Source organism: Ciconia boyciana, chromosome 8 (genome assembly GCF_034638445.1).
Source record: "Ciconia boyciana chromosome 8, ASM3463844v1, whole genome shotgun sequence".
NCBI lineage: Eukaryota > Metazoa > Chordata > Aves > Ciconiiformes > Ciconiidae > Ciconia > Ciconia boyciana.
This window is the reverse complement of record NC_132941.1, coordinates 45,881,018-45,903,697: the sequence shown is the minus strand read 5'-3', so window position 1 is coordinate 45,903,697 and position 22,680 is coordinate 45,881,018. Positions and strand designations below refer to the sequence as shown.

The 22,680-nt window shown below is 40.5% G+C and overlaps 1 protein-coding gene across 2 annotated transcripts; it reads left to right on the top strand.

The window, feature by feature from the left end:
* Window positions 1-8,643: 8,643 nt before the first annotated feature.
* GDF10 (growth differentiation factor 10) lies at window positions 8,644-21,838 on the top strand. Of its 2 annotated transcripts, XM_072870228.1 has the most exons (4): window positions 8,644-9,017; window positions 14,571-15,478; window positions 18,624-18,691; window positions 20,917-21,103. In XM_072870228.1, the coding sequence occupies exons 1-4, from the start codon at window positions 8,720-8,722 to the stop codon at window positions 20,957-20,959; spliced, it is 1,317 nt and encodes a 438-aa protein (XP_072726329.1). In that variant the 5' UTR covers window positions 8,644-8,719; the 3' UTR covers window positions 20,960-21,103. The 2 variants fall into 2 exon arrangements, with proteins under 2 accessions (XP_072726329.1, XP_072726328.1); XM_072870227.1 differs by lacking the exon at window positions 18,624-18,691 and having other exon boundaries at window positions 20,917-21,838.
* Window positions 21,839-22,680: the final 842 nt, after the last annotated feature.

Genomic DNA, 22,680 nt, shown 5'->3' with positions numbered 1-22,680 from the left:
TCCACCTAACCATTCATCACAGATGTTTGTCTTTCATGTCTATAAAAAGCTCCAGCCTCTAAGAGTACGCGTCTCCTCTAGCACTTCAAGTTCTTTCAGTAAAAAATTTCTGTTAGCCTTCTCAATGACAGGAAATCTAGCAGATTTGACACAGCTATTCTGCGCTGCTTCTGCAAACATATTTATGAAATTGCACAGGCATTCTTTTGAACGTAATAAAACTTGGAATATGGGACCAAAAAAAATATAACAACAACGCTGAACATTATTAATGCATACAAGTAGTTTCAACCTAGCTTTCCCTTCCCCAAAGTAGTGATTTCAAGTAAAATAACTTGGTCCCTGCATTTCTTATTTTCTGACATCAGGGATAAATTATAAATATTTAATGGTTTTATGCCTATATGTGTTAGGAATGTAGAGTTTATGCCTATCTGAGAGTCAGTATGATAGTTTATTCTAGTCACAAGCTGATTACCCATATTTCTGAATTTTCCTGTCCTACCCATCTCCACCAGGAATGCAGTACAGCTGGCCCAGGGAATTCATGTTAGCTTGCAGAAACCTACCAGTGCTGGTGCATAAAGTGGAAATAGCTATTTGATGTGGAAATCACTAGCATGTAAAACAATATGAACATACAATGCCATTACGGGTCCATAAAAGTATTCCCATGCCATTAGATCAATGGTGCTTTTAATCCAATACTGACTAACCCATCAATTACTGATGGCAGATCTTTTGGTATCTGCTTGTTCCTTTTGTTCCACTGATGTGTCGATAATCTAAAAAGTTGTTTTAGAAGAACAACTTTTCAGAGTAGAAATTTATTGAAGTCACATGCAATTATACCTCTAAGTACTGAAAGAAAAATCTAGTGTTAACTCCATGATTCTTCTGCTCCAATACTTATCTACAAGCTTTTTTCATTAATTTGCTATAAAGCAATTCCAAGTGAGCCTTTTGGAATTTCTGGTATTTCTTCTTTCTGTGGAAAAAATCCCTCTACATAGAGTTTGGGAGAAAGAGCTGGGAAAGTGTTCATATTGTATCATTCATATAGATGATGGGTGTTTTTGAATTCATAAAATAAATTTGCCAAGAACAGGCCTTAGTTTACTTACATCTGTGTACATCTGTGAGAAATGAGGGTGGAGGGCAATGAAATTTACAAATGAAAGTATCAGAGATAAGATGCCACAAGGTGCCAAGAACTAGTACGATACCTCATTTACAATCATGTTCCTATTTTTCTCCACTCAAATACTTCAATCCATTCTGTTTTAATTGGCACCTTCCTAATAGCTTGAGAGTTATATAATGTTAATGAAAAGTTAGTGTGAGATTGAAGAACAAAGCATTTTATTTCAAAGCTTAATTTTTCAATTTACAGGGAATGAGAATTCTGGTGGAGTTTCAGCTGATGATTTCTGTGGTTGCTAGTCTGGCATGATCCCTTTCTGAGCAAGCTGAGATCAATCATAGCAAGAATTTAACAACTGACAGGGCTAAATTCATCTTGGGTGCAACTCCAAAGTTAATGTAGTGACGTTACATTTTGGCCCACAACTTAGTATAACAGAAAAACAGAAAACATCCCCTTAGTATTCTTTTACAACAAGCAAAGTATCCACGTGGACCCAAACTACACAGCAGTGATCTGTGGAATCAGTTTATACACAATGTGTGAATTCTGTTTACTACCAGGGATTCTGTCTATGGAAATTAGAATAAAAACTCCACTTCAAGCTCTGGTCACCTTCTGTGTTGGTTGTTGGTTTTTTTAAGCATATTGAATATAATATGGGATGATAAGCTGAATGACTCTTTCAAATGAGACTGCTGAATGGTGAAATCCTCAGGAAAACTAGTGTCCTGCACTCACCCACTCATGCACATTTCTGCAGCACAGAAGAGGATTTCCTCAGAAAGAGGTGAGAGATGTTAGTATATCCCTTCAAAAATGCTGAAACTGAGAAAATGAGAAAGAGACATATGGATCAAGGAAATATGGAAAAAGGGATATAGCTGGAGAAATAAATTCTGCTGAATTGTTGAAATGCCTGCAGAGGAAGGTAAGTGCTTACACAGAATAAGAAAGAAGAGAAGAGGCTTCATGGATTCAGAAATGAAGCAGATGATAGAGGCAATAGCTCTCATAAGACCAACAAGTATGGCTGGAAAATTCAGAAAAACTTCCAGCCTCCCTATGCTAGTTATCTAATAAAAATATTACCTCTACCCTCAAATCTTGCCTTGACTCTGACTATCACAGCCACTATATGATTACCACTGATTCAGAGCAAAGCCACAAAAGGATCCTGTACTCCTAAAAACATTCTGATCTACTACAAAAAAATCCAAAGGGGGTATGGAATCATGGTCAAAATAACATGTACCTGCATTTACTCTTTTGCCTGGAACTACACGTTTCCTGTAGACGTTTAATTTTTTTAAAAAAGTATGCTTGGAAACCTGTCAAAACCTCTCAATCTCTTTGCTTTCATCTATCCTGAAGAAGTCAGCTTCACATTCAGAACACCTGCTCAGGGAAAGAATGTATCTAAAAGTATGTATTTTGCAGTATTTGCAGGGTTGAGGGAAGGATGTCAGCATGGATCCAGACAATTATAATAGTAAGACCACACACTCTCATGTCTCTGATGGTGGAACAAAGAGCACGTGCTCCAGAAAGATGACAAATAGACCTAGGCAAAAAATGCTTCTGCATCTCATACAGACTAAGAGAAGCTTAAGATGCAATACAGATTTCGTGTATTTGGGTCAAATACAGATGCTTGATAAGTTTTTACAGGGAGGAAATGCCCTAGCGTATCTGCCATATTTAGTATTAAATTTCTTTTTACTAGTATGAATTATCATGCTTTCCATTAATAGAACTACAGAATTTTTAGTAACTAAAGCTCTCCAGGAGACATTTCATTCTTCACCCTACTTCAGGGCAGGATCCCTTCTGCTTAAATATCTGCAGTATCTTCTGTCCCACAGTACTTAATACACTCTGAACCTAAACTAACATCCAATTACATCTATGGAAGAGACACCACTGATCTGAGGCAGGCTTTAGTACATTCACAGTTGCCTTTATTCTTTACTGCAATGCTGCCCCTTCTGGGAAGAGTATGAGAACCACTTATTCTTGCATAGAAACCATACTGCAGTTCAAACTAAAAAAGAGCTGTATCCAAATCTGCAGGGGAACCAAAACCCAACAAATTCGAAATAAAAATAACATGTAAATCTTAAATATTAATGAAAATATAATTCTTGTTGTGAGTTCTCTATCACTTGCAATTAAGAAAGCATGGATCCTTAATACAGCTGTTATAGCTCAGGGGAGAGCACCAAGCATACCTCACTGGGCCAGGTTCTCCCACAAGCACTATGCAGGAGGTCAGCCAAAGCTATCATAAGGTTTAGAAGGCTATGAACATGCACGCTGGAAACACTGAGACTACCTCACAGAGCTGCTGGCTGGGAAAATGCTACAGGATCATAAGTGATCCCAACTGTCACCCTAAGGACACAACAGTGTCCCATACACAAGAGAGCAATGGGTTAGCCTTGACTTAGGGGCACGCTTGCCACCTACTGGTCAGCAGCTGCTCATCAAGCTTCTAAAATAACTTCCCCAATATTTGTCTAATCTAGTCCACCATGTGCAGAAACCTTTCTGTACTATCAGCACAATACATCCTCCTCTCGTCTGCAGCATTACTCAGACCGAGAAAATCCTGGAGAGATCCCAACCCAATTTGCAAGATCTTTGCAAAACCAGCTGCAGTCATGGATGGTTCCCAGCTGCTGCTGCTTTTCCCCCACCCTCTTCCCACAGCCTTCAAATTCCACTTGTAAACAGGAGTCTGAAGATGCACATTACAGCTGGCCATCTTAGCACTGATGCAGGGTATATAATGGTACACTGCAGTCTCACCAAGCCTATCTAACCCATCTCCCGTTCCCACTTGTTCTCTTGAAAAGCACTAGTGTTTACACTGGCAACTTGCTCAGCAGGTATTGATCTTGCCTGTTAAGTGCATCAGGCTGAGCTCTGAACTTGTACTCAAACACTGACCTCAGTAAGCGTTTGCTGCCTAGGAAACAAACTGAGTAAAAGGACAGGGAATTCAAAGCCCTATAGGTTGCTGGCTGGAACTTAAACACTGGTGCCTAGGGCTGCTTGAAATATTTCCTTAAAATTTCTTTTGAAGAGGAAATTGGATTTAACACACACATATACACACCCCTTCCTCCCTAAAGCTGTCTACTTTTGCTTCGGCCACAGTCTGTGTGGTTTGATTGCCTTGTGCTCTTGTCCTCCTGCATGGTCTGTAGCTTTCCTCTCGCACAGAAGAGAAGGGTATGTATCCCCGGAAGCGCAATGGCCAGGCACCTGTGATGCATCCTCTCACAGTAAGGAGACATCTCTCAAACCATGACAGGAGCTACTGCAGTTCAGTTGAGTTCCCAGGCAGCATTACCAACCTGGATGAACCAGGTTTTCAACAAATATGAGTTACCACTGGAATTTCCACTGGAAAAGTGTGCTCCCCTTTCTTAATGGGAAAAAACATCTAGCCTTTGTTCTTCTTAAATGACCCTATGTGGTGGTGCATGGGTCACGGAAAAGTTGAAAGTGCCTGCTGTAAAAAAAATAAAATAAAACATGGTCTTCATTTCAGGCCAAAGCCTAGTAACATCACAGAATTACTACTTCTGCTAATACCAGCTGACATCTTTGCACTTAGTAACCTATGCATGGTGCAAATCCTCCAGTAGAGGCTGGCAGCTTCTGGGTAGCAACACAATGGGAGATGCTTGTCTGATAATTGTCTATGCCATCCTCATTACAAGCATAAATGGTGGACCTCAAGGAAGAAACACAAGTCTCTGGCTCCAAATAGACAGACCTGTCATAAACACATTCTGAAAGTCTTCAAATATGGAAGAATAAATCCTGAACTCTCAGTGAGATAAAACTGGAAAAGCGATAGATACTCATGACATTTTCATTACTGATGGGGATAAGGGATTAATATGCCAATACCTGTTACATGCCAATTGTGTAAAGAGAAACTAAAGTTAAATCCAGTCTTGCAAAACACTAATCCTGAGGCTGAATAGTGCATGTGCTATCATATACCAGTGAAACTAATGGAAGAGGAAGGTGCTCTCTACCTTATACAACCACCCCCTCAGAGTAAAATTAATCTTCTGCACATCTCAGCTGGCTAACACAGACTTCTTTTATAACCAATGAAAAGCAACAGGCACCCCTAGAGCACAGACCATATGAACAGTTTTGGACATCTACAGTAGGGTGGGACAAATTATGCTAAACTGAACTGAGTCTGTGCATCTTGGTTCCTAGTTCCTTACTTTCTGTAATTATGCACCATTGATAGTGTGGTAGAATGTGAACAGAGGCAATTCTTGCTTCTTAGCAAGATAGACAAAGTAAACTTTTGTCACTAAAGATGAAGGATGGGGAGCCCGGCAGAGGGAAAAGCTATTCTTGTCACAGACTGCAATATGAGAGAGTGGGGATCCAGAATGGAAATCCAAGGTGAGAGCTTGTTCTTGAGCTGATGGGATGGACTGGGACAGTGAGTGCTGCTTCTCAAGAGGCAAAGCTTTCCTTGCCAACAATAGGCACAGCCTGATATGCCCAAACTCTTCTCTCAACATTAAGAGCCTTCCAGGGCTCTGGATCAGCTCTGAGCATTCCGCTTGCTCTACCACCTAAACACCACTATGACTCTTTGTTCTTTTTTAGGTATTAAGATAATTTCACTATTGTTCAGAAAAACTGAACAAAACACAAAAGCCTTTTTTACTGACCATATATCATTCTTGTCACACCATGTGATTTTGGATGGAATGTGAAAAGGGTTTTTAGAGTTCTGCCATCAGTTTCTATGAGAACCTGCAGCCCACTGCATTTCATTCAGTTAATTTCTAATTAATAAGTTATATACTTAAGGAATGGTCTTGTATGGTCCTAGCTAATTGTGTAGCATTATACATAGCAAGGTATTTTTGTGAGTAAAAAATGAATGAGCTGTCCTACAATAAGTAGTAACCAGAAATTTGGACTGAAGCCCAAATTCAGTAATAATTTAGGTTTCACTAACTTCCCTGGAGTTTTACCTTCATTATCACTGCTACTGACTTTATTATTAAAAGTAAAGAGTCAGGCAAAATTATTGTAATATAGACAGATCTAACCCTAAAGGTAGTTAATAAGTTATTTTACCATAGAACAAAAAGAATAGATACTACTCCTGGTGCCCTATATCCCCTCTTATATATTTCCTATGTATTCCCACATTAGGTTCTATAACAAAACACAAGCACAGGTCACAATAGGTCCTTTGTATGGATGTCTCTAATTCCATAAGAAAACATTATTTGTGGGTTTTTTTCATATATAAGCTGTTAGTAAGGGTGTGTAACACTATTTATACCACAATGATTTTAGCAGGAAGCTTAGATCTGCAGTTTAAAATCTTGAATGCATTGCTCTAACTATAGGGAGACATTCTCCAGGTCCTGGCTTGCAAAGCTTTGACTTGAGCTATTTAAGAAGAAGAAGAAAAAAAAAAGACTCTACTTGGCAAGAGCTTTAATTAGCAGAAATTTCCACGCTAGGAATATTATTCTGCATGAGCAGAAATTGCATAGCTCTTGCCTCTAGATGCCTTAGAGATGCCATTGATTGGCCATATTCAGAACAGGGGAATTATGTGACCCAGTGCTAATTTGAATTCCTTTACCAAACACATTTTTATTTCATCATCTCAGCTGCATAAAAGAGTCAAAGTACCAGAGCTTTAAAGACTTTGAATTCCTGCTGTTCTGCAATAAAATAAGGCAAGAAATATTAGCCATCCCTGGTTGATTCTTTAATTCTTTCCCAACAATGTCAAAGTATCAGTGTCCTACAGGTTTTAGTGCAGGTTAAAGACTGATACAAAGTGTATGCCTGAATAGGAGTTTGGAGTGAGTTAAGGAGAGAGAGAACATTTTAATGGGACATTGGTCCAAAATAGCCCAGCTTGTTCCTACCTCCTGCTGCCTCTTCCTCCTTTTCACAGGACCTTGATTGTATAGAAACAGTACAGACAAAAACCACAAACAACAAAAGGTTCGCTCACACCCCCAGTGGAGGTCATGAGCATGCTACCATGGAGAAAAAAAAAAAAAAAGCATCAAAGGATGGTTTGGCTTATTTATAAGCAAAGATTAATTAATAGGAGGTTTGATACTTTAGCAACGTACATTTGGGCAAATTTGTATTTGCAAATTGTTCGTTTCATACATTCAAGGGGCACAGAGCAATGTGGCCTGGTGCTAGTTTAAAAAATGAATCAAACCTTTCTTTGCCATGATCCAAAAACTACAAACTTGTGGTTCAGAGGCTTTCAATAGTATCTGCTCAGATTTGACACTCCAAGGTTAAAAAATCACAAAAGAGTTGTGTTATACACAGCAACAGTAGCTTTTTCCAACAATTTTTCAATTATTGCATTGTATACTCTCCAAGAAAAGTAACTGTCTTGGCTACTGGAGGACAAGCTTTAAAAAAGGAAGCAGAATGAACAAATTCTCTTAAAATATACCACTCTCCTTATAGGTTGTCTTTAAAACTGCTATTCATTATAGCAGCATTTATACCCGCTGGGTGACTATAAACTATGATTCAGAACTACCTGTGTCACATGATGAATAAGCGCAACATGCACCATTCACTTTTAAATCAACCCCCTCCGACCTAAGCCATGTAAATCCTTCAGAAATTCACGCCAATATTCTCCTCCTTCAGATCACACATAGAAATAGCCCAATGACGAAAGTTTACCCATGCACAGCCCCTTTAACCCCTACTATTTAAGTATCTGCTTGGAATTATCAGTGACCCTTGTTGCACTCTTGGCTAGTTCACACTGGGTCCTTCCAGAGTGCGGACCCACCGGGGACTTCTCTTTTCTCCGCCATCCTTGAAACAAACACCATTTACAGCGCTGCCTTTCCAAGACAGCACTGTCAGCTCTGCCGATCGAAACAGAAAAGACCCTTCCACTTCTTTTCTGCACGTATCCGCGCACCCTTTCCTTCTCATGCTGTCCTTGCCATCCACCCACCCTCCCGTCCTTTCCCACCGCCTGCCTGCCCGCTTGTTATCTATTTGCTTCTATCTTTTAGAAATTATTTTCAAGCCCCCACCCCCCTCCGGCCCCTCCTCGCTGGCGCAGGCAGCCAAGGTGCCGTCCTGCCGCAGCGCTCGCTGCCACAGCGGCGGCGGTGACATGTGTCTCCAATCAGCGGCTGTGCGCTAATTAATTTAGATCCTTTCCCCGCTACTCTTTAAAGAGCGGGGAAGCCCCGCGTTGGAGGAATGCAGCGTTTCCTCCCGTGAGTTCCCCCGCACCCGGACCCCTGGCGCTGCCCCCGCTCCCCGCCGCAGCCCCGCTCTGCCGCCCCCGGGACGCAGCTCCTCACCCCCGGGCCCGGGGATTGGCCCGGCGGAGGCGGCATCAGCATCAGCGGCGGGGGGGGCCGCCCCCACCCTCCCTCCTCCCTCCCCGGCCCCGCCGCCCCCTCGCCCCGGAGCGGCAGGGCCAACCGGGAGACCCAGACGCAGGCAGCGACCGAGCCGCCGCCGCTCCGCGCCCGGCCGCCCCGCAGCATCCCCTCGATGGCCGGCCGCCTGACCTGCTGCCTCCTGCTGTGGGCCCTGGGCCATGGGGGCTGCCGCTCGCCCGCGGGGGAGGGCGCCGGCAGCCAGCCCGCCTGCCCCGTCGAGCCACCGGCCGCCCGGGACTCGCCCTCCCCCGGCCGCGACCCCCGCGGGGGCTCTTCGCCGCCCCCTGCGCTGGGCAGCACCGCTCAGGACATGGTAGCTGTCCACATGCTTAAGCTCTACGAGAAGTACAACCGGGAAGGGAGCCGGCCCGGCGACGGCAACACGGTCCGCAGCTTCAAAGCCAAGCCAGGTAAGACGGACCGGGCGCGGGGTGACGGCCGGAGCCCCCTCACTCCTCTTTCGCGTTAAGGTGTCGGGTTTGCGCTGAGGTTGTCAGTGACTGCGGGGGGTGTCACGCTGGGTGAATACTGGGGGGACCCTTGCTAACTACACGGACGCGGTGTCTCCCCTCCGCTCTGCGGACGGCTTCCCACCTTCCCCGGCTCCCTCCTCTCCCCCGAGAGTATCTGCAACAAGGTATCTCCCTTCAGAAAGCCTCCGTTGCTGGGCATCCAAACCATCGGCAAAAGAAGCGCTGTTCCCAGTGCACGTCGCACCGGGTCGAAAGACCTTTCCAGAGAAACTTGGAGCATAGAACGAGTAGCGAGTGCTCCAGCCGCAGGTCCTCTCCCCTGCTCTTCCCGCAGGCTCACAAGTTTCCGTTAGGAAGAGTGCCGCCTACGGGAGCGCCCGAAACTGCTCGGATCTCAAATGCAGTGCACTGCCTAAGCCTGAGAAGACAGATGTCTGACCTCCCTCTCCCCAGCCTTACTGGCCTTGATTGTGGGGGTGGAAGAGCATACATACTGTGTCAAAACGACACTTTCATTACCCCAGTCTGACTTCAAAATAATAAAGAGGATGTTTGCGTAGTTAATACTCTTTAAATTTGTTATCATTTGCCAAGGAAACCCAAAATACCTTTTCTGGAAAATGTCTTCCTTCTTTGGTTAACTTTTACAGCCTATAACTAAGATCTTAGCTCTTAAGATAAGAATTATACCAGTTTCTAGAATATAATTTCTGTTACATTGCTGGAAATACTCCTTTTTTTTTTTATAGGCACATCTGACAGATGAATTCAAAATTTGCTTTTGTGAGTTACGATCTATTTCTCCTACATTTAAAAGTCTCATGTACAGAATACAGTGCAGCATACAGTGTTTTAGGGAATGGTTACTATAATATCGCACAATAACTCATAGTCTCTAGTGGACCCAACTTACTTTCTATCCAATGTCAAATGTAATATTAAAAAGTAATTGTATTCAAGGAGGAGGAGATCCTATGGAAGGCTAAGTGGCTAACGAAAATGTCTAGAAATTAGGAGTTAAGGTGTAAAGCAATCACAGACATTTGGGAGAGAAAGAAATCATCATGCTCTAGATCATTAGCTAGCAGCTGCTAAATGCTAGGGTAGGAAGGAACTTCCACCGTGGATGGTTATTCTGTGACCTCCTGCTATCACCTCTTATTTTTCTGTGAACTGAGCAGCTGATACTGGCTGCTACGCAAGGCCCTGGCCCACAAGAGTGATTTGGGAAGAATGCAAGGATTGCGCTATGTTCTTTTTCTTCATTTTTCAATTAATCTCCTGAACAAGTTACTTGCATCTAAGTGGTTTAAATTCTGGTTTAAAACACTATAATAGCAGCATTTTCTACCCACAGATAGACTGTACAGTTACAAATTACAAATCAATATTATTTTGCTCATCTGTCAGATCATGAAACCAAGGCAGAGATGCTTGGAAGTAATTTGTCTTTCCATGCAATGGAAATAAAGCACATGTATGTCCAAAACTCCTGTCTCCTGTGTCCCATCTGTGTACCTTCTCTACTGGATCCCATCTCTCCCCAGTAATATGGCATGAAAGCAGAAGCTCCTCTGCAATGTTCCTTTGTTATGACAATAAATTGTATTTCTCTGTAATTCATCAACCTAGTGATGAACAGTCTGAAATGAACCATAGAATGACACAAGATGAGGGACAGGAGAAGAACTTTACCTGGCAGTGTCTTTTTCTTTATCTCCTCCAAGAAAGTCTGGTGTTTTCTTCTGAAAGAAGAAATTGGCATGTACTTCTAACAAGACACGTGGAATGTCTGTTCTTTATAAAATACGGATGATAATTCTGATCCTATTGAGATAAGCAAAACAGACTACACGTACAACAATTTCATTATCCCAAGCAATGGACTTACTTTTTTTTTTTTTTAAATGTACCTTTCAGAAAATCTGTAACCTTCTGTTCCTACGCTGCAGCTTAAGGATGTTTGTTAAGGGACACTTGAGCATCAGTGTTAGTTATGGTTGTCAAGATGAGGGCTCCAGAGGTGCAAAATGTTGGTCCAGACTTAGTTTGTTCCTTTGTCATACACATTATTGAGGTCTCCTCAACTACACAATTGTACTGCCATCCTACATATCCCTTACAGGGTACGGATGGTGTTGACTGGGTTACCGAATATGTAATATTTCTCCATATTCAATGTGAGGCACTTGCTATATATATATGCATGTGCTATTTGCACGTTCCAAATACAATGTCTTCGTGTTCCCCTAGCGGTACTTATCACGTCAGGAAGAGTGCTTCACAAGCTTCTGATCGCCTCCTCTTGGCTCACCTCTATGTGTGTTCACAAGAGTTCATTATTTCTCTGATAAGGAGCTGAGAGAGAGTCTATAAACTAATTTCTCAAGTTCTTTTTTTCTTTAGGTGCTTTGCAGTTTTCAGGGAACTTTGTAGCTTTAGAAAATGGCACCAGTTGACTGAAGTTAGTCACACAGTCAAGTTGTAAGTGGTTTGTGATCAAATGTGAAATATTAAGTTATTGTCCAACTTCACCTAGGTTGCTGAGATTGGGGGAATTAGTTTTTTGTGGCAGCAACCTGCTGCCTAAGCCATGAAACTTCCCCATAAATTGACTCTTGCAGCTCAGGCTCATTCCCTGAACACCATCCATCCTCTGTGCTTAATAAAGCAAAGGCCTTGGTGAATAGTACAAAATAGCAGCCATTTAATTAAGACTACATTATAATACATATGTGCAAGAAAACAAAATCAAGATTACCCAGGGAACTGTAATTCTGGCCTCTAGAGCCTTGCTTTAACATAATTTCATAGCTTAAAATATTTTAAATTAGGTTCTTTGCATATTTCTTTCTCACAAATGTGTCATCATAAATATCATGTAAATCTGTTTTGCTAGTCTTCACTTACTGCAATGCAACATTCTCCTATGTGGATTACGTACTAACGGCTAATATTTTCTTTCCTTGGCCACTTGCCTTTTTTTTTCTCTACCCATCTCCTGCGTGTATCCACCCCACACCTTGCCTGTATTCCTAACCTGAAGCTGTCTACAGTGATCAGAGGTAGATACAATCAGTCAAATATTAACAGCTTTAATGTATACAGCTAGTACAGTTCAACTCAGACTAGACCTGGAAAATGTAACAATGCTCAGTTGACAGGCTGGTAAAAGCCTGAGCGATCTGAGGCAATACGATAAATATGACTATGCTCCATCCAAAACTCATCTCTTCAATTCCTAAAAAGCCTGTACTTCCAGGCTTCTGGCTTTTCAGTAGCTGCAGATTCACAGATTCTTATTCTGTTCTACAAAGAATTTTGATTTTTGAAGGCTTTGTTTCACTCTAGAATGCAGAATTAATTTAGATTAATTAAAACTCCCTTTCTCTGAGCTATCATCACAAGTTACCTTCCCATCTGAAACCCTGGGACTCTGGTGTTTGAAACACCTTTATGCCAGCAATGCATGTGCTTCATGGTCATATCTATAGAACTGATGGTGCTAGGACCATTCTACTACTAAAAAAAAAAATTAAAAATTTCAACTGTACACAGTTCAGGTGGGGAGATGCACTGGATAGCCTTCTTTGTTTAAAAATATGCCTTCTGAAATGAACAAACATTAATGACAGCCTGGTGTTCTAAAGGAAGTACTACTATTATTCTGTTCCTTGGTCTGAAAAATAGGCTAGCAGCCTTGTGAAATTTCTATGCTTTAAAAACTTGAATAGAATCTAAACTCTTAAGTTTTTTTCATAGTGTGAGCACCTGTGCATAAGACTAGTGTTGATTAAAAGTTTACTGATAGGAATCCTGTCCTGAACTGATAGAAACAAATAGGTGCTCATCACAGAATACTGTTTCTGTTAGCCTCTCTGCCACCTATGAAACCACTATGTGGGCATCAGTACAAGCTGTTCTACTTCACTGTGTCAGGAAAAAAATACAGATGGTATAGATGGAAATTGCATACTTGAACATTTGTACTTTCAGACTGTCTATGTGGGCCTTAGATTAATGAACATCCTAACCTGCTGTGGTTTAGTCCAAATGATGGTTCTATCCAGCATGAACTGGAAGACAGCAAGCACCAATTTAGTGAGATGTAGCACTATTAACTTCCATCTTTCAAATGAAACTGTGCTTAAAAGGAAGAACATTATGATAGGTGGCAGTTAACAGTACTGCCTTTCTGTTGTTGCCAAAATTTATGTGGCTCATCATCCACAGTGCATTGAAAAAGAAACCTAAGTGTTTCTGGGAAGACTGGCTGTTGGGTTTGTTGGTTTTTGTTTGTTTTTGTTTTTTTTTTCTCCCTGCTGCCAAAGAATTTCCAGGTATGTCTAAAAGGGCTGCCAGACGGTTTGTCCACTTGGGTTAACTAAAGATGCACACTTACCCACTAGTCCTTTGATGCATTCTAAGTACCAGTCTGAGCTTGGAAGAACAGGTATCACTTCTTGGTTCTGCCACCACTTTCCCACATACTCTTGAGCTAGTAAAAAAAAAGAAAAAAAAAGCAACTTTTCACAATGATAGACTGTGAAGGCATGGACTTTTGATTCTGGGATTACATTTTAACACACTAAGAGAGTTTTCTACTGTTGAAATAAACATGTTGTAAACAGATATTAGTGTAAAATTGCTCATCCTCCTTGAGAAGGAGGGTAGAGATGTAACCTGAGCACAAATTGTTCAACTAGCTAAAAAGAGGCTATATCAAATGGGGTTTGAATTTTAAGTCAGCTCCTATTCAACAGCAAGTTGTCACTAACTTCAAGAAGATTAAAACACAAGTCTTAGAAACCAAGTAGGTTTCACAATGCTTTAAACAAAGCTCCTACATGATGTACGCTGGAAAGGAGGATCATTCATAAGAACAATCCTCCCCCAAAATGTGTCGCACTGCTTACTTCCAGCCCCCTTGTGAAATGTCTCTTGTGCGCTATTTACAGATGATGAACTTCATATGCTGTTGCCCATAGAGTTAGCACCCAGAGATCTTTCGGGAATCTTTGCAGTCAGCTTTAGATCAGACCACCTTGCATTATTAACTGTAAACCTGGTTTTCAGCTAATATACTGAATAAGGTACCATTCTGAGCTCTGCCACGGGCAAAGTTGATAGCTCCTCTGAGCCTGACTTTGTTATAAATGAAATAGAAGCAAGGATTGCTTTTCTTGCCTGCCTGGAATGAAAGGCAGTCTGAAACTGAAAATCTCTGGGAGGAGTTTTATCCCTCATCTATACAAAAGGTGCCTAGTGTGTTGGACAGTCCTGATGTAATATTGCTATTAAATATTGTTAGGGTTTTTTCCTCCTCTTACTCACCATAGTTTTAAGCTGAAGTGACAAGCTCACTATACTAACTGATTTGAAGTGGGTAAGTGAAAAGCAAAATTTATTAATCCACTTACATAGCAATAAGGGTTTGACTACCATTTTTGGTCTCAGGTATTTATCCATGTTTTCCTTGCTCTCTTGCAGAATTCTTGGCCCAGAAGCCCTTGTACTGCTTCAATCTGACATCCATGCAGGATTCAGAGATGATCCTTGCTGCCACTTTTCACTTCTATGCTGACAAACGCCCTCGGCACCGGGAAGTGTTTTGTAAGCGGTCCAAGAACTCATCTTGCCGCCTCCTTCACCTGCCTCCGATCCTGCGGCTCAACTTCATTTTCCAAAGCATTCACCAGAATTCTGCCTATGGACTAGTGAAAGGGAACATCACCATGTTTCTTCAAAGGCGAGGGGCTTGGCATGCAAAGGACATTTCACACATCATAAAAGAATCAAAACAGGCTGGAGAGCTCATTCTCTGCGCTGAGCTTGATTCTGGGGAGAAACACCAAGGCTTCTCTGAACAGGTCACCAGTCATTTACCTTATATACTAGTTTATGCCAATGATCTTGCAATCTCTGAACCTAACAGTGTGGCAGTCACCCTACAGCGTTATGATCCATTCCCTTCCAATGATGGGGACCCAAATCTATCCCCTAATGCTTCTACTGATACCCGAGTGAGGAGGGATACGTACCTCTCTAGCTCTATTCAGAACAATGAGTTGCCAGAAGTAGATTATAACAACAATAAATACAACAAACATGACATATGGGAGAACGCCTACAAGTCCTTGAAACCAAAAGCCTCACGCAAAGACCGAAGGAGAAAAGGGCAAGAAAATACAGAAATGCTTACAAAGTCTCAGGTGCTAAATTTCGATGAGAAAACAATGAAGAAAGCAAGGCGAAAACAATGGAATGAGCCAAGGATTTGTTCAAGAAGATACATGAAAGTTGACTTTGCTGATATTGGCTGGAATGAATGGATCATATCTCCCAAATCATTTGATGCCTACTACTGTGCAGGGGCATGTGAATTTCCAATGCCCAAGGTAGTATGCCTTTTTGTTGTTAGCTTGCAAACAGTAGATCTACTGTTGTGCCTATCCAACTACTTCAGTTAGATTTTCCATTAGATTTTTACCTTTTTCACTGTGTTCTGTTGCCTTGTTCAGCCTAAATAATTTTTCATTTCTATCAACTTAGTCATCAGAGTGCAAAAAGGTTCCAAGTTATCCTTAAATGTAATCTGAAGAATAAGAAAAATGTCTCAAGTTTATCTTACAGTTTCTCATCTTATATCTTGAAACTATAACGTAAAGACTTATGCAGCTTATTAAAATATGGTTACACACACTAAATCATCAAACTACTCTGTTGTGGTAGCAGAATTATAAAGTATTATAAGCTAATAATACCATAAAACAAGCTACAGTATCATCGAGTATTTCTGAATTCCACTGGTAATACCTTAGAGGAAAAATGCAGAGTAGTGACACTGAGGTATTTTTAACTTTAAGAAACTGCTTGTCACTTTGAAAATAAGAATGCTGGTTACGCTGATATTTGTTTCTCAAAATTCTCTGGTGCTTTTTTAATTTACTAAATTCTTAACATTAAGATAATCCTGCTGGAACAAAAAAGTTGTTTTACCTTATGTGGCTGGAAATGCCCACATAGCTGTCTGTAACACTCTAAAGCTAGCATACTGAATTCCTCCTATGGAAGCAGTATGAAATTTGCTAATAGAGAGGCAAACACGAACTCCTGCTCCAATGGAATTTCAATTTGGCCCACTCCCACTCACTTGCTCTATGGCAAGAAGTAGAAATTTTGGCAATCCTATGTAGCACAAGAATTATCGGTATTTTATAGGGCTTTCAAGTAATGGGGGAGGGGAGGATTTGAAGCACTGCATAACCTGCATGTTTAGAAACTGTAATTATTTTGCAATTCTACCTACGAAGGGCCTGATTATTTATTCTAATGACATTTTTGCATGTGGTCACTCAGCACATAAATAATGGATAGTGTCTTACAGCAGAGAATTTCAAAGCTCTGAAACAGGAATCTGCCCTACTTTACATACAGGGAGATTGATGTATGTTTCTGTTGAAATAAGTAGTATGATTTCAGGAAGAGTAGATATGCAGGCTAGTTTAAGCCCAGGAACAGTGGAAATCCAGACACCACGGTAGGGTGTACAAATCTGACCACATTCTTGTATAGCTGGCCAATGCTGAACCATGTATACATAAACTGATACATGGTCTGGTAAAAATTAATGTTTGCACAGGCTCACATACAACTTCACTTTTTTGTTGTACTACAAAGAGATCATGCAACACAATCACCATTTAACTTATCCAAAACAAAACACAGCCTGGGAATATGGGTCCTCTGCCATAGACCCACAGTCTCATGCACCACTCATACATACCAAAGGAAAAAAAAAAAAGATACATTTAACACATCTGGCTTCTTGTGAGCAAAACAGCATGACACAAAATCTGACAGAACCAAATGAGAGTGGATCCATTTCTAGCCGGAATAGTTAAATAAGCTTATATTGCTGACTTATTTAATGTCTTATCTAGAAATATTATTTGCTATATAATAAATATTCCCTTGTAAATTAAAACCACTTACTTTAGTTCTCATTTTGATACTTGTTTTCTAGATAAATTAATGTGGCTGCACCAGCATCTTGGTGCCAGAAAAACCCCAAAACAAACAAAAAAAAAACAAACAGAGAAATTTAAAACTAAATCACAGATACATGGATTTGGGGTTTGATGCACTCTTTGATTGGGTTTGATTTGGAAGTGGTCTACCTTTCGTTAGCTTTGTATTTTTAAGACGGGAAAAAAATAGAGGCAAATTCACAGTTGTAACTTTTTTCAATGACTGTTTCCAAGTGAATAGAGATAACTAGGACAGCAGCATAAACGAAGCTTCAGGTCAGAGTATAAGAATTGCTAAGTATTATGGAGGGGGAAATAGTTTTTGTTCTTGCGTATATACCCTAAGTCAGGAAAGCACGCATATGCTTTCCTGGCACTCCTAAGTCAAAGGCCAGATTAACGCTATTCATGAAGACTTGGTCTACACAGTCAACCTGTGATGGACAAAAGATACCTCACTTCCAAGGTACTCTTTTAGAACTGTGGAGATAGACTTATATACCTGGCACATTGAGAATCATCACATTGTACAATTATTTTTTTTTAAGTATTGGTACATAACTCTGCACATCTACTTTAATAACTGCAATTCTTGATCTAGATACAAAACAGCTCTGGTACAAATCTTGTCATAGCAAGTTCACCTACCTTAATGCTGAAGCTCTTATTCCCTGAATTGTGAGGGGGAAGACTAGCTTATATGGTTAATAATGGCTGGCTGCACTGCTGTATTTGCCAAATAAATGCTAGTCTGACGTGTGGTAGACGTAGGTGGGAACATATCCTTTCCCTGGTCTACAGTAATTAGAATACTCTTGATTTCATCCTTGTAAGTGTATCAGTTCATGACTCTCATTTTCAGAGTTGAATTCAAATCTGAAACCAAAACTTTCTTGAAGCTAAGAAGTATTCCTTATTAAGATGGGGGTGTGTGGTGTTTTTTGAGGGGCAAATTCATGATAAAAACAGACTTTTAAAGGTAGAAGGGGAGGGTCTAAAGTACTTCAAACCTGCTGTTCAATTGCTTATTGGCTACATGACCATCCTTCTGTTTTCTGAGGCCCAAAATGTTCCTGAGCTAGGATTGTCCTAGAGGTTAAGTAAGAGCAGAACCTGGACTGCTGTATATAACTTAGTAGCCAGTATTTAAAACATCAGCACTTCCTCGGTGCCATCACTACTGGGCATTCCACTTATTATTTCAAGCTTTCCTCTTTAGCACATCAGTACAAACGCTAATGTGAAGCCTAGCCCACAATCACTGAACGCTTGTGCCAGGTTTCCAGAAGGGCTGGAAAATTCGGAGCCTGGCTGGATGCGGGATGGGTGTGCTGTCTGGCTCTGCTGTGGATGTGGGGCTCAGGCAGCCACATTCTGTACAGAGTAATAGTCCATAATAAGCATTTTTGTGCATAGTGTATGACTTGCAGGCATTAGAAACCTAATTAGTGCTGTTGTCTTGGTAGACAGCTGCTCATGCTGGACTTTGCTCACATCTATTTGTTCCTTGCAGATATTAGAGACTGCACAGCTGGAGAAGATCCTAGAAGGATCTTCTGCAGGTTCATACCCAGGAATTCTGTAAGTCAGTAACTGAGGGCAATGATGGCTATCCACTGCATGGGGTCAACAAATTCTGTTTCAGTAGCACATTAGGATCTGTGACTGTTTCAAATAACAATATGAAATAATAAAGGTTCTAGGAACCCTTCAGGAGGTTTTTCATAAAGATTAAAATAAGAACTTCCTTCTAGAAGCTCTAGTTCTTTGAATTTCTAAACTCTGCAGTTGCTTAAATGAACAAAAGCTATTTCTGTCTCTCTCTTGCTGTCCAGAATTGCTGACATGGCCAATGCAGGTGGAAGCTTATTTCTACTTCACATAGCAGCTGTGAGACTAATTCACTGCTGTTTGTTTGTGGACAGCTTTGAAATCTAAAGATGAAGGGTGACATGAGAGAGCAAGCTGTTGCTAATTATGCCAACATATGCTAATTACAGAAAGGCACTTTCCAGGATTGGTCACTTGTTGGGACTTGGCTATAGGGATGCTGTCTTGAAGCCCCGAAGGATCAAGAACGGATTTCACAGTTCCTCCTTGTAATGCTCAAATGAGGTCACTTTAGTTAAGGAACATCTGAAAGCCTTAATAGCAATTAAGGTTTGGATCTGATTTGCTGATATGTTACACTTAAAGCAAATGTATCAAAACTCAACTATCCTAAAAAATAGCTCCTTTGTTATACCCATAGACTACATAACTTTTCATGTTGAAATGAAAAATCATGTTTTGCATATACTCAATTATTATTTGAAAAATAGAGAAGATACAGGAGACTTTAATTCTTCTCATTGAAGTATCTGCTTCCATGTGGAGGTGCGCAGAGTCCCTATTTGTTGTCCCACAGATGTCATTTTCCACCCGATATACAGCTATGTACCAATAGTGATGAAAGATTTTAATGTGCCACATGTACCAGATCTGTGCAGAAAACTTGTGAAACTGTAGCAAAAAGCCTGATATGACTAACACAGTTTTCCTACTGTTACTGTACTCATTTGCTGGGACAGTATTCAAGCACGACAACTGAACAGGAGTCACTGAAGCTTCAGCCTCAGTGGTGGGTTGCATGCCATACTATTGCCTCATGTAACTGGAGCACATGCATTCCATGTTATGCTGAGGCAATGACAAGGAAAGCCTGTCACTCTGTCACCAGTAAACCTGTGCTTGACTGTATGTACCTCAAGCAACAGAAGTGGTGAAAACTGTTTAGTCTATTCAGTTGCTCAGAGTACAAGGCTCAAGTGTACCTTGTGAATAAAGACTAAAAAAAAAAAAAGTGTTACATTTAACTACTAAACAGTATACTATTTACATATCTTAACTTTCTCCTTTTCTTATTCTCACTGCTGTTATGCCTAATGGATGCCTCCTCTTCTCACTTATTTTTCCTTGTGTTGTTTACTGCATCCAAAAATCAATAGTAGAAATAAAATTGTGGCTCAGTACCCTAAACAGTATATAGATGTAAAGCTGCTGTGAAACCTCACTTGATACTTTTCCTGCTCTCTCAGCCTTTTGTTTTCTTCTCCCACTACGAAGGTAGCTCGTTGGGGGCGGGGGGGAGGGCGAGCCTGGTGAGGAAAGCAGAGGGAAGCAGACAAAGACTACAGGTATGAAGTACTTGTTTGTCATGGGGTTATGATCACAAAGGCTCTGTCAGATTTTTTTACTATTCTAGACTAACTCCCCCCTGTGGACGCTACTTCTGGAGCACTCTGCTCTTTTAAAAGAGAGTAATTACTCCAGGAAAAAGTAACTAATTCCAGGTTAGCATACATGAGGAGAAATACTACTGGAACATAGGGATAGTTATTTTGGAAATACTTACAGTAGCCAATTTTCCAAGTCAAACAACAGGTTAAGAAAACAAAAGATAACATCTTACAACTGAGAAGTGTGCCCCACCTTAGTCCTTTTCTCCTGCACGCCTACCTCCAGCATCTAGTAGGTGCAGTCAGAGACATTCTTTCTTCAGGCTACTGACTGCTGGCTGTGCCACCAGTGCCCTCCTCTGGTATTTACAAAGGCAGCATAAGGAACACAAAATATCTGTTGGATACACCCTGCGCAGGAAAGCTGGAAGTGTGAGGGACTGACTATGCTGCATGGCCCTGTGACTCAATCGCATATATTCACTTTTTTTGAGAAACAAAAAAACATAGTTGTTGTCATTTTCCAAGTCCATCTGGGAAAGTGACTGCTCATAAATGAAGCGATAACTACTTCCTTCTCTGTTCCAGATTGTCCGGCCATCAAATCATGCCACAATCCAGAGCATCGTAAAAGCAGTAGGAATCATTCCCGGCATCCCAGAACCCTGCTGCGTTCCTGACAAAATGAGCTCACTCAGTGTCCTGTTCTTAGATGAGAACAAAAACGTTGTTTTAAAGGTATACCCCAATATGTCTGTTGAAACTTGCGCCTGCCGATAAGTTCATACAAAACCATCTTTAATGAGACCCATGCATCCTGCCCGACTACACTGGGAAAGTTGTAAATGGGAAATGAATCCACTTGTGCTGATGAATGAATGCAAACCTACAATTACTCTACAGAAAGCATGCAGAGAGACTAAAACGATACACATGCTCACCTGGAAGGATATGTCTTACTGTCGTCATTTGTTTTTCATATTCATCTTCCAGGAATTCCATACTTTTACAAATATCTTCCTAACCCACCTAGCCAAGACACCTGGTGTTTAGTGAGAAATTTAAGTGTAAAGTTTTCCATAATCAAAGGACTAAAATATGTTTTTATATGCTATTTTTCTGACTATTTTATCTCTTCAGTTAACCAAGAAGATGGAAAGTGAACTTGCAAAGGCAGGCTTATTTTAGAATATCACTTTTGTACACAAATCAAAACTTTTTGCCTAAAACACTCATACTCTTAATCTGCATATTTATACTGAAAAATGTTGTAATAAAGGGCTTAAAATGTATATTTTCTTCCGGATGCAAGTATAATGCACTGCATAAGCTTTCATATAAACCGTATATTAACATAGCCATTTTTGGTTACCTAATATATAATTTGTTCGACAAAAGACATATGTCATATCCAACACTTTTGGTTTGCTGGATAATTTCAGGTTGTTAAACATAACCCCTGAGTAACACATACTATATAGTAATATGTTGAAATACTAAAAATAAAATAACCAAGATTTATATTTTTGTAAATTATACTTTATATCCTCTAGATTGTTACATGCTTTTAACAAAAGCTAATAAATTAAAGGTACAGTAGTATCTAAAAATAGTTGAATTGTCTTTCTATAAATGCACTCTGTTACATTCTGTTAATTAGATGGAAACATGTTAAGCTTGTCATAATGCACCTCAACAGTGTAAAGACAGAAGGGAATACTATGATCATCTAGGCCAACCTCCTGCACAGCACAGATCAAAGAACCTTGCCCAGTAGTTTCTGCACCATGCGTTATGGAACTTCTGTTTTGAGCTTGGGAATGTCTTTGAAAAACATGCATAAATTTGGCTTTAAAGATTTCATGTGATAGAATATCTCTACTGGACTACAAGTAGTTGTTCCAAAAGTTAGTGCTCTTTGTTCAAATGCAGTGGCCTAATCCTAGTCTGAATTTGTTGAGCTTTAGCTTCAATTCACTGGATATTACTTTAACCTATTTTATTAGATCCCTTTTATCTATTATCCAAAATACTTTCACTGTGTGTTTTTAGTATATAGAGCAGGGTCAAATTACATTTTGGCTAAGATTTAAATATGTACTTTGATTTCTTATTCTAAGCCTCAAAACAATTTCTCACAGCTCTTTTTTGAACTCTTTCCAGAACTTTCATTAACTTTCTTTTACAACAATGAACATCAAAATGGGACACAATATTTGGCAGTGGTTCCATTAGAAGTCTTTATAGAAATAAAGTCTCTGCGTCCCTCTAACTCCTGTACAATCCTCTCTTGATACATTCATGGTAGCCCTTGTAACTGCAGCACTTCTTTAAGAGCTGATGTTCCATCAT

Bases quoted from the DNA above. Each gene is read 5' to 3' on its own strand.
- GDF10 (XM_072870227.1), top strand. From the start codon at position 8,720: ATGGCCGGCCGCCTGACCTGCTGCCTCCTGCTGTGGGCCCTGGGCCAT. The intron at 9,018-14,570 runs GTAAGACGGACC...GCTCTCTTGCAG, and splicing joins CAGCTTCAAAGCCAAGCCAG to AATTCTTGGCCCAGAAGCCC. The intron at 15,479-20,916 runs GTAGTATGCCTT...TCTCTGTTCCAG, and splicing joins GTGAATTTCCAATGCCCAAG to ATTGTCCGGCCATCAAATCA.